The sequence below is a fragment of the Salvelinus sp. IW2-2015 genome, linkage group LG9, assembly GCF_002910315.2.
Source record: "Salvelinus sp. IW2-2015 linkage group LG9, ASM291031v2, whole genome shotgun sequence".
In the NCBI taxonomy this organism is placed as follows: domain Eukaryota; kingdom Metazoa; phylum Chordata; class Actinopteri; order Salmoniformes; family Salmonidae; genus Salvelinus; species Salvelinus sp. IW2-2015.
Window position 1 is genome coordinate 25576806 of NC_036849.1, and position 12220 is coordinate 25589025.

At 43.0% G+C, this 12220-nt stretch overlaps 1 protein-coding gene across 1 annotated transcript; it reads right to left on the reverse strand.

Moving 5' to 3' along the window:
* Positions 1-347: 347 nt before the first annotated feature.
* Positions 348-10990, reverse strand: LOC111968873 (nuclear receptor-binding protein). Its single transcript, XM_023994799.3, has 18 exons — positions 10900-10990; positions 9841-10193; positions 9624-9746; positions 8936-9040; positions 8661-8750; positions 8478-8518; positions 8091-8185; positions 7869-7952; positions 7673-7731; positions 7425-7523; positions 7130-7262; positions 6855-6945; positions 6702-6752; positions 6082-6217; positions 5924-5977; positions 5738-5801; positions 2839-2894; positions 348-974 (listed from the first exon to the last, which is right to left on the reverse strand). Exons 2-18 carry the CDS (start codon positions 10048-10050, stop codon positions 879-881), a joined length of 1587 nt encoding a protein of 528 aa, XP_023850567.1. The 5' UTR covers positions 10051-10193; positions 10900-10990; the 3' UTR covers positions 348-878.
* Positions 10991-12220: the final 1230 nt, after the last annotated feature.

Below are 12220 nucleotides of genomic sequence, written 5' to 3' on the forward strand. Positions count from 1 at the left end.
GTTCACCACCCAAACACCTCTAAACTACAGCTCCAGCCATTGGCCATCTCCAGTAAATCCTTCAGCTTGTTCCTCTGCTTTGACTGTAAATACAGCCCCTCCCAGACTATTGGCTCAGCCTCGATGGGGGTGTGGCTCCATCAGTTGACCACAGTAAACTATTTCAGAGTGTAAAAAACAAAAATAGGAAAGATACAATGACACATTTATAACATAAATATAGCCCCTAGACTTCCCCTATCCCACTCATATATATTTATATGGCTGCCTTTAGATAGGCAGCCCAATTCAGATCTTGATCAGATCTTTTTCATTGGTTAAAAGACCAATTAGTGGGAAAAAAAGATCAGAATTTGGCATGCTGTCTAGACGCAGCCTACAATGGTCACCTACAGGTAAGTTCACTGCAGACATTCATGCACAGCTGTGCGTGACCACACTGAAGCAGAGAACTTTAAGGCGGATAGCGTGTGCATGTATACAGCCACCGAGAAGGCAAATGGCAAAGATATAAAACACAAACAAGTAACACTGACATATGATAACTGTGTTGGCTTCCTTTCCAAAATAAGTTGCTACTGTGTATATAGAGAACTAAACAGAGAGGGACTGACTCAGACAGCCCCATAATAAGGCTCTATGGTCCTCCAGAGAAATAGAAGACACCACACAAGGTTTGGGTGAAAGAGTCTGAGGCAGGGGGTGTGTATGTGTGGTGGTTGGGGCCAGCAGGGGTATAGGTGTAGGCCTGAGCCTGCCTATAGGTATATAGGTACTGAAGTGGGGATCCATGGATCCTTAGGGGTAAGAAAGGGAGGGTTGTAACAAGCATGTAGGGGGTATTATAGGTAATGGAGTGGGGGTCCATGTTGATCCTGTTATGAGGACACAGTGACGGGATTGAGGGAACCGTTCCTGCTGAAGAACTTGGTGAAGGCCTCTTCTAGCACAGTGGCCATCCTGCTTTGGTCCACCTGTAGGGACAATCTATCAATTAACATGTTGTGGAGCGGCAACACATATTGAAGATTCAACAGCTGTGGGAGATATTATGGATGCCATGCTTCAGAGATATACAGTGCCTTCAGAATGTATGCATACCKCTTGACTTATTCCAGTTTGTTGTTATAACCTGAATTCAAAATGGATTAAAAATATATTTCTCACCCATCTACACACAATATCCCATAATGAAGTGAAAACATGGCTAGATATTTTTGCAAATTTATTGAAAATGAAATACAGAAATATGTAATTTACATAAAAGTATTCACACCCCTGAGTCATCACATGTTAGAATCAATCACCTTTGGCAGCGACTACAGCCTAAGAGCTTTCTACACCTGGATTGTGTTCAAGCTCTGTCAGGTTAGTTGTTGATCATTGCTAGACAACCATTTTCAAATCTTGCCATAGATTTTCAAGCTGATTTAAGTCAAAACTGTAACTAGGCCATTCAGGAACATTCAACGTTGTCTTGGTTAGTAACTAGTGTCTATTTGGCCTTGTGTTTTAGGTACTTGTCCTGCTGAAGGTGAATTTAATCTCCCAGTGTCTGTTGAAAAGCAGGACTGAACCTATTTTTCCTCTAGGATATTGCCTGTTCTTAGCTCTATTTTGTTAATAATAAAAAAACTCCCTAGTCCTTGCCAATGACAAGCATGCCCATAACATGATGCAGCATGCTTGAAAATATGAAGAGTGGTACTCAGTGATGTGTTTGCCCCAAACATAACACTTTGTATTCAGAACAAAAAGTTAATTGCTTTGCCACATTTTTTGCAGTTCTACTTTAGTGCCTTATTGCAAACAGGATACATATTTTTTTTATGTTTTTCTTCCTTCTTTTCACTTTGTCATTTAGGTTAGTATTGTGGAGTAACTACACTGTTGTTGATCCATCCTCAGTCTTCTCCTACCACAGACATTAAAAGCTGTAACCGTTTAAAGTCACCACTGGCCTCATGGTGAAATCCCTGAGCGGTTTCCTTCCTCTCCGGCAACTATGTTAGGAAGGCCGCCTATATCCTTGTAGTGACTGGGTGTATTGACACACCARCCAAAGAATAATTAATAACGTCACCATGCTAAAAGGGATATTCAATGTCAGTGTTTTTTACCGATCTACCAATAGGTGCCCTTCTTTGTGAGGCATTGGAAAACCTCCCTGGTCTTTGTGGTTGCATCTGTGTTTGAAATTCATTGCTTGACTGAGGGACCTTACAGATACTTGTATGTGTGGGGCAGAGATGAGGTAGTCATTCAAAAATCATGTTAAACACTATTATTGCACACTGAGTGAGTCCATGCAAGTTATTAAGCACATTTTTACTCCTGAACTTATTTAGGCTTTCCATAACAAAAGGGGTTGAATACTTACTGACTCAAGACATTCAGCTTTTTATTTTAAAATTAATTTGTTAAAATAATCTAAAAAACATAATTCCACTTTGACATTATGGGGTATTGTGTGTAGGCCAGTGACACACAATCTCAATTTAATCCATTTTAAATTCAGGCTGTAAATGTGAGAAAAGTCAACGGATGTTTATACTTTCTGAAGGCACAAAGTAAGAGTGAGAGAATCTAAAAACAGACAGTCCTATCTGTAGTAGAGTGTAGAGCAGGAGCTGCTATCTGGCATTTGGGTGTGTGTGTTTATAGGGGTCAGTGAGAGCTGAAGTGGGTGCAGGGTGTGACCCTCTCAATGGACACTCACTGCCTCTCCTATGCCAGCTACAACAATTACACTCACAAACCCTGACACACACCTCTCTACCACAGAACCCCTACAAACACACACACTTGTTCCTCTCTCTCACACAAGTACACCCTTACCTCGCTGATGAAGCCCAGTTGTACCAGCTCAACAGCCAGTTCCTGTACATTCTCATCTGAAGCAGAACAGACAGCAGGGTCAGTGGAAACACACACACATTGTCTAGCAGTGAAGTTGCCCTTTAAGTGCAAAATTAAATGGGTTGGTAACACCAACATTAACCACAGAGTTACATTGGACTTTAGACAGAAACCGTAGTGCCTAGTCTCTTCCTGTTATAATCTTACCATCACTGATAGACGCATAATGTGTGTGCCTACTGCAGAAAGTGTCAGTGCCCAGCCKTCCCCAGAGAGCAGCTGCCAGCAGCATACACACATGCCTGCAATTCTCAACACGCAGGCCTGCAACACTAGACGCCTGCCGTGTGTGTGTCTGGACACACCCACCTGGCCATGCAAAGACTTGTGTTCCATGTATATCCCTGACTTAAACCTCTATTCCTTACAGGGTTCAATAATATCCTGTTTGTACTGTCTAGGGATCCCTGATATGGCCTTCCATGCATTCCCCCCACCCTCCCCATTCCATCTTATCTGCACGTTAGACTCTCCAGCTACTTTTCACACATACACGGCACACATGCATGTACGTCCACGCACACAGTCTGTTGGTGGCAGCTATGCATGCGATAGGAGCAGCCCCACTGGTGTGGGTTAGGCTGGGGTTACAGTACACTAGGGCAGGCCAGTGTCTGGAGTCATAAAGACAAAAACACACACTCAGACAGGCTTGGATGGCCAAAGTTGTGCCATTCCCAGACAATACACACACAGAGTCCGACACAAGAGCTGGGAGGGTTATAACTGTAAATCTCTCCAATTGTAAATTCTGACATTGTTTTAACGCAGGAATGGGCAACTTTGATGGGGGTGGGGCCCACAATAAATCTGAACATCATGAGGGGCAGCAGTTGCTCGCAGGTCTGGTACCCACATTCACCTTGTGTATTCTACTATTCTAATTCACAACAGCAAGTTGAGACTCCGAATGAGTGTACCCCCCCAAAAAAATATATACATATACAGTTCCAGTCAAAAGTTTGGACACACCTACTCATTCAAGGGTTTTTCTTTATTTTTACTATTTTCTACATTGTAGAATAATAGTGAAGACATCAAAACTATGAAATAACATATATGGAATCCTGTAGTGACCAAAAAAGTGTTATATATTTTATATTCTTCAAAGTAGTCACCCTTTGCCTTGATGACAGGTTTGCACACTCTTGGCATTCTCTCAACCAGCTTCATGAGGTAGTCACCTGGTATGCATTTGAATTAACAGGTGTGCCTTGTTAAAAGCTAATTTGTGGAATTCCTTTCCTTCTTAATGCATTTGAGCCAATCATTTGAGCCAATCAGTAAGGACAAGGTAGGGGTGGTATACAGACGAAAGCCAAGTCCATATTATGGCAAGAACAGCTCAAATAAGCAAAGAGAAACGACAGTCCATCATTCCTTTAAGACATGAAGGTCAGTCAATCCGGAAAACTTCAAGAACTTTGAAAGCTTCTTCGGGTGCAGTCGCAAAAACCATCAAGTGCTATGATGAAACTGGGACCCAGAGTTACCTCTGCTGCAGAGAATATGTTCATTGGAGTTACCAGCCCAAATAAATGCTTCAGAGTTCAAGTAACAAACACATCTCAACATCAACTGTTCAGAGGAGACTACGTGAATCAGGCCTTCATGGTCGAATTGCTGCAAAGAAACCACTACTAATGGACACCAATAAGAAGAAGAGACTTGCTTGGGCCAAGAAACACGAGCAATGGACATTAGACCGGTGGAAATTTGTCCTTTGGTCTGATGAGTCCACATTTTATGAGTCCACATTTGATGAGTCCAACCACCGTGTCTTTGTGAGACGCAGAGTAGGTGAACGGCATGAAGGAGGAGGGTTGACGGTGCTTTGCTGGTGACACTGTCAGTGATTTATTTAGAATTCAAGGCACACTTAACCAGCATGGCAACCACAGCATTCTGCAGCGATACGCCATCCCATCTGGTTTGCGCTTAGTGGAACTATCATTTGTTTTTCAACAGGACAATGACCCAACACACCTCCGGGCTGTGTAATGGCTATTTGACCAAGAAGGAGAGTGATGGAGTGCTGCATCATATGACCTGGCCTCCACAATCACCCGACCTCAACCCAATTGAGATGGTATGGGATAAGTTGGACCGCAGAGTGAAGGAAAAGCAGCCAACAAGTCCTCAGCATATGTGGAAACTCTTTCAAGACTGTTGGAAAAACATTCCCGGCGAAGCTGGTTGAGAGAATGCCAAGAGTGTGCAAAGCTGTCATCAAGGAAAAAGGTGGCTACTTTGAAAAATCAAAAATATATTTGTTAAACACTTTTTTGGTTACTACATGATTCCATGTGTTATTTCAGCATTTTGATGTCTTCACTATTATTCTACAATTTTAAAATAAAGAAAAATCCTTGAATGAGTGTGTCCAAACTTTTGATTGCTATTGTACATATTTTAAATTTATCTCAGGGCTGCCATTTGCCCATCCCTGGTTTAAAGGAATGCTGTGTGGTTATGTTATCTCACCCAAAGATAACATATCCTCTATAAGATAACATATGGGTTATAACATAGTTTGATGGTGACTTGTGGTCTGTCTGGCCTGTTAGGAGAGGGACCATCCTGTAAGACTTAATCATATTGGCCCCCTTGGGAGCAGTATATGGGCTGTGGATTGTCAGGCTATTATTATAGAAGACCTAAGGGTCCAAGCGTTGTCTAATAAAGCACACTGGGTTGCCAATAGCATAGATCTCAGTGTGTGTGCAGTCTTCCTTTTCTTTTAGCTGTTCGTATACTTTGATCTCCAGCCCCTGCCTGCCCAGATCAATGTCTGTGTGTTTCTATCTCTTGTTCTTACTGGGTAACAAGTCACAGCTTAAGTGTCTGTTGAGTTTGTCCTCCAGCTTCAACAGTAGTGTCAGCTGTGGATGGAAAGGAGATGTAACGGTTACACATTCAGTGACTGGCCACTAGAACACACTCGTCTATGGTCATCTAACTTTTATTCACTGATCTAAAAAATAATTTGATTAACGCTACTTACATGATGTTTTGCACCCTCCTCCACCGGCTCAATATTACACTGCATCTGAACAACCTGCAGAAGGTGAGAAATGTAGATAGGAAGCCAACAAATAAAATGTATTACGTAGTATTACCATTATTAGTTCATTGAGTGGATTTGTATACTTTCCCCCTCACCTTGCGTGTCTCTAGTTCAGCAGGTTCTGGGGTGGGGGATTTGACAGAAGGGGTGACAATGGGGGACTTAACAGGGGACTGCTGGGGCTGCTGGTGAGAGGGCAGGCCAAATGCTGTCAGGGGGTAGATGCCATTCCTGTTGGGTAGGGAGGGCAGCGGGGTTATTTTACATGTCATGATTAGACAGGTAAAGTACACATTTTATTTGTTTGTGACCAATCAGGGGGGGTCAAATCACAGACAGGCATTAATCTTACACACATTTAATTAAGGCCAAAGTGAAGACCCCGGGTTGTTTAAAACCGTGCAAATTCAAACTCCGGGAGCAAATCTTGAGTTTGCAGGTATTTTCATTCATTTTTCAAATAGAGATTCTAGCAATACTTCAACTAAAAGTAAGAGTGATGGAAGGGCTGGATACAAACACATTTGAGATACAGGCAAAGCAGAATAACAGTCCAAGTTAAATACTGCCACCAGGTGGTTGTATAGTGCATTACAGGATCATTGTCTAGTACTGTAGTGGTAGAGTGAGTGCTGTGGGTTAACTACGCCCTCTAGTGGTGAGCATGCTGGACATCTGTCCCGTCGTGGTCAATAGTTGATGGGAAGTTACTTACCGGACATCCTCCAGGAACTTATCCAGCTCCAAGGCAGGAAACTGAGACAGCCTGATGAGGAAAGAAACAGGATCAGCACAGGTTTCTGAAGAAAATACCCTGAGATCAAAAACCAACTGTGGCTTCCTTGAAGTATAAACTGTTGTCTCTTACTTGAGCTGCACACCCTCTTTTATCTCAGCAATGATGAGGTTGGGGTCCATGTTCTTAGTGATCTCCTCTAAGGCATTCTCAGGGATCATATCTGAAAGAGGTATGGAAAAGATTAGGGGTACTCACGCTGGTGGTGACAATGCAGTGTGTGTATTTGTGAGCATGCGTGTGTCTTGTGTTTGAGTCTCAAACTGGAGTGTGTGTGATAAGACTCACACTGGTGGCTGATGATGCAGAGTATGTGAGTGAGAGTGTGTGTGTACAATAAAACTCACGCTGGTGGCTGACTATGCAGTGTGCAGCTAGCAGCTTCAACAGGGGCACCTCAAACAGAGCCTGGTGGAACAGCAGCTCTCTGGCTGTAGGTCTCTTAAACAGGTCAGCCTCCAGACAAGTCTGGATAAACTCCTGCAAGGTACACACACATGGCATCACACACACACTTCCAGGTAAAATCTTATAATACATGCACGCAATGTATGTAGTTCTGCCCTTGAGCTGTTCTTATCTATTAATGTTCTGTATTATGTCATGTTTCATGTTTACGCACACAGACAAACACTCTCCTACCCTCTGCAGTAGGTCTTCCAGTGACTGTATGGCATTGTTGATGGCCTCCTGAGAGACGTAGGAAGATTCTCCATTCCCCTGGATCTCCAATACTGCCATCTACACAACACACAATGATATCACCACCACCCACCCAACACAAGTCGCAACACCGTCACATAAAAATGATGCGGAGTGATGACATCAAAAATTCTGGCACACAGAGAAATCGACATGGGAAATTGGTGATGTTAAGTCTCCCATCTCACCTCCAAGGCACACATCCCAAAGGAATAGATATCCACTGCAGTAGTGACATCTGCAACAGCTACAGGTGGGAGAATGTAAGATAGGAAACATTGGATTGAGTGACTCAATAGTCTATCATTTCCTGAGAATATATGCATTCCTTTTACCCTACAAATAACCAAACATATAACCTATCCATAAAATGTCCTTCTTTACCGCCATATTCCGGGGCGAAGAAATGCAGGTTTTTCTGCTCCTCTCTGCAGGTCTTTACATGGTTGTTGATGGTGTCTGGAGCCACTGAAGGAGAAAAACAGKTATACTGGGTTAGACACAGTCTATAAATCTGTTATAACTATGTTATCTCTGGAAGATAGGGCTGGCCTGGACAGTGCAGCTAAGCCAGTAATAAACCAGTGGTTATGACTAGAGTCCTACCTGATCCTATCTTGATGAGTCCGTTGTGTTGGATGAAGATGGTGTCACAGGTCAGGTTGCCGTGGATGATGGGTGGCTCACAGGAGTGGAGGTAACTACAGAGCCACATCAGAAAGCAGAGAAGTAAAGCACTGTGTTTTTTTGGCTTACCTCATAAACCAGGGTAGGTTCAGTAGCGCACTACACAGGAAAATATTTTGGAATGGAAATAAAAAATGTTGACAACATCGGGTATTAGTACCTCCCCATTTCACTCGGTTTAAAAAATTTCAGCCATGTTTCGTGCCTACTGAGCATGACKCTGGCTGCCCATTTGGATTGGATATGGGGTCCTGGTATTAGCGTTGCAGCTATGACAGAGTTGGTCTCTGTGAGAGAAAGACTGACCTGAGGGCTGAGAGGATCTGGGTGCACCATCTCTTCCACGCCTAAAGAACAAACAAACAAACAACATACTTCCTGTTACATGTAGACTATTGAACGTCTTCTTATACGCTAAGCATCCTTTGATGTGCTACTGTGTTGTAGGTGACTTGGTGGGCAGGGTCAATTGTATTATGATATCTGCACCTTTTCATTCATAGTCTTGTGGTTCTTCTTGGTCTTCTTCAGAAACTGCTTCAGACTTCCCGAAGACATGTACTCAGTGATGAAAATAACCTGAGGTGTAGACAAAGGAAAAAATAAGTTAAGAAGAATCATTCAAATTATGTTGTTACATAAAATGTTGAAATGTTGTAAATGAAATGTTGTCATTTCACTCACTCCTCACTCGCATTCAGTCCTGATTATATCAACCAGGCCAAACAAGGAAGGTTTCTCCTCCCGTAGCAGACAGAACTTACCCTGGCGCGGTTGATGTCATTAATGTCAGCCCAGTACTTGTGGAACTTGACGATGTTGAGATGTTCCAGCTGAATCAGGTTGTCAAACACAGACTTCACCTTCTCCTGTTCACAGAGGTGGATAGACATGGTAAACATTTAAATAAACAGGGTCTGTAGTGGTGGGTTCAACTGTTTGTATCAGTGTGCAAGGCATATGAAATTAGATATTCGCTCAAGTACAAAGATAACAGTTCTACTAGACACGAGAGAGGAGGAGGGGGGAAATACCAAATGCTCTCTCTTCCTCCAGGCCAGATTGCATCATGAGATAGAAGCATCAAAGCGTGTGAGTGAAATGATGGAACAATGTAACAACATACTTTGAATGATTCTTCTTAACTTATTTTTTTCCCTTTGTCTACACCTCAAGTTATTTTCATCACTGAATACATGACCTCAGGAAGTCTGAAGCAGTTTCACCCCCCTGTAAACCACACATTGCATTGCATTCCATGTCTGAAATGTGGTGTATAAATAAAATTAGATTTTATTGTAAGGCCAGAGCTGCCTGTATTCAGCTACTTAGAAAGGAAGCCTTGAGCTGTTTGAATTTGAGTTCAGATTAAATAATGAGTCAATAAAAGGACACTGGGGGTCTGATTTCAGACTGCGCATCCTGCTGGTGTCGCCGCCAGGCATACTGTACCTCCTGCAGCTTGAAGTTCTTCCTCTCTGAGAACATGACCTCGTTCCAGACCACCTCCACCCCTTCCTCCGTGTCCATGGCCAGGTAGGCAGCATCTATCCCTGGGACATTCCGCTGGTTCACCTGGGAGAGAGAACAGAGGCAGAGACATGGTTCAGTACCTTCACAAACGCAGTTGCAAAACGTTCATTGACAGTCCAACGGTCTCCCGTCTCACCTCCTCTCTGCGTTTCTGCCAGCGGCCGCAGGGGCTCTCCTCCAGGATCTCCGACTCGTCTTCGCTCTCCTCCTCCTCATCCTCTGTGGGGGTGGTGGCGGGAGGCCCCGTTACAGGGGGACACACAGACGCAGGTCCCTGGCCACTTGGGGTCACCGTCTCTGCCTTGGCTTCCGGGACCTGGAGGGGTTTACCGTCTCCCTCTGACATCACAGCAATACAGATCTCTGAGAAGGACTATGCTACTCTTCTCCTCTGGGGGGTGTGAAGGCAGAACGCCTTTCTCGCTCTTCTCAAACTGTAGCAGTCGCGCCCCCTTCCACTCCCTCACACACCCTGGGAGCTATGAGGCACTATAGGCAAACGAGACACTTAATATCACACACACAACTTCCATAGCAATCAATACCTTACCTGTTATATGAAATAAGACCTTCTCAACTTTTCTTTATGAACTACTAATCCAAATGGGTCAAGACTTGCTATGTCACTCAACAACAACTCTATGGTTACCAGTAAAGGCAGCAAAGAAAATATATTTGCCAGAATTAAAATTGAAACGTGGCTTACTTGCTATGCAGTTGTTATAGTGGACTGTAATTAATGAGGCAGCCAAGTAAATTGTTTCGTTAGTTTGCTAACGTTAGTTAGCAAGCTAATTGGCTGTCGGGCACTCAAGTTAACTTTACACGCCTCTCTATCCCAAACCCAGGACACTAAATTAGCTATAACTAACAGAAGCTAGCTAATTGATKAACTTTCACTAAAACGTAAAGTTATCCCCGGCCATGGGTCTCAACTACAAAATACTACATAAACAGTTAACGTACATGCATTCAGAAAATATGTCTAGCACGAACTCCGATAAACAACAAACAAACAAGCTGAAAACACAACTTTAGCTAACGTTAGCAAAGTTAGCTATCTATCTAGTGAACTAGCAAGATAACTTAGGCAAGCAGTTCATTGGCTATTGTCAGCTAGCTAGCGTATTAACAAGTCAGCAATAGTCCCATTGTTACCCAGCAATTATATCAACACACACGGTTAGCTACTTACTTAGAAGAAAGCGACGACATGTATTTATTGTAAAACCCTCACCGTGCGTAATTTATCTAACTAATAACGTTAGAAGCTAGCTATCTATAAATGGCCAGGGGGAGGGACACCCATTCGCAGAATATCAGAACTACTTCCACCATTGTGCGCAATGCGCATGTAAAGCGCAGCTTTGATAACCTATACCTCAGTGCTCGAGAGGTAAACATTGCTCCCCTACCACTGATCTAGGATCAGATTACTCTACCTCCAACTCAACCCAATCCCATCCATTAGTTAGGGCATTTGTTGGATAAATAGCCCCTTATTTATCAGCGCTTAGTTATCAATGTTGTATTCGCATCATGATACAAAGTAACCATGTTTGTCTAGAAAAAAATCTTACAAGGATACAAAAAGTAACGTTTAACGTAGCGACTGAATTTAACATGATTTTGAATTCGACTGTTGGCCTGTGTATAAATTGAAGTCGGAAGTTTACATACACCTTAGCCAAATACATTTAAACTCAGTTTTCACAATTCCTGACATTTAATCCTAGTAAAAGTCCATGTCTTAGGTCAGTTAGGATCACCACTTTATTTTAAGAATGTGAAATGTCAGAATAATAGTAGAGAGAATGATTTATTTCAGTTTTTATTTCTTTCATCACATTCCCAGTGGGTCAGACGTTTACATACACTCAATTCGTATTTGGTAGCATTGCCTTTAAAATTGTTTAACTTTGGTCAAACGTTTCGGGTAGCCTTCCACAAGCTTCCCACAATAAGTTGGGTGAATTTTGGCCCATTCCTCCTGACAGTGCTGGTGTAACTGAGTCAGTTTTGTAGGCCTCCTTTGCTTCGACACACTTTTTCAGTTCTGCCCACACATTTTCTACAGGATTGAGGTCCAGGGCTTTTGTGATGGCCACTCCAATACCTTGACTTTGTTGTCCTTAAGCCAGTTCTGGCCACAACTTTGGAAGAATGCTTGGGGTCATTGTCCCTTTGGAAGACCCATTTTGCGACCAAGCTTTCACTTCCTGACTGATGTCTTGAAGATGTTGCTTCAATATATCACGTAATTTTACTGTCTCATGATGCCATCTATTTTGTGAAGTGCACCAGTCCCTCCTGCAGCAAGCACCCCCACAACATGTGCTGCCACCCCCGTGCTTCACGTTTGGGATGGTGTTCTTCGGGTTGCAAATCGCCCCCTTCTCCCTCCAAACATAATGATGGTCATTATGGCAAACGTTATATTTTGTTGTTTTCATCAGACCAGAGGTACATTTCTCCAAAAAGTACGATCTTTGTCCCCATGTGCAGTTGCAAACGGT

Coding starts and splice junctions, on each gene's coding strand:
- LOC111968873 (XM_023994799.3), bottom strand. CDS start 10,050: ATGTCAGAGGGAGACGGTAAACCCCTCCAGGTCCCGGAAGCCAAGGCA. Junction 9,747..9,840: donor GGCAGAAACGCAGAGAGGAG/GTGAGACGGGAG, acceptor TCTCTCTCCCAG/GTGAACCAGCGGAATGTCCC. Junction 7,524..7,672: donor TTGGGATGTGTGCCTTGGAG/GTGAGATGGGAG, acceptor TGTGTTGTGTAG/ATGGCAGTATTGGAGATCCA.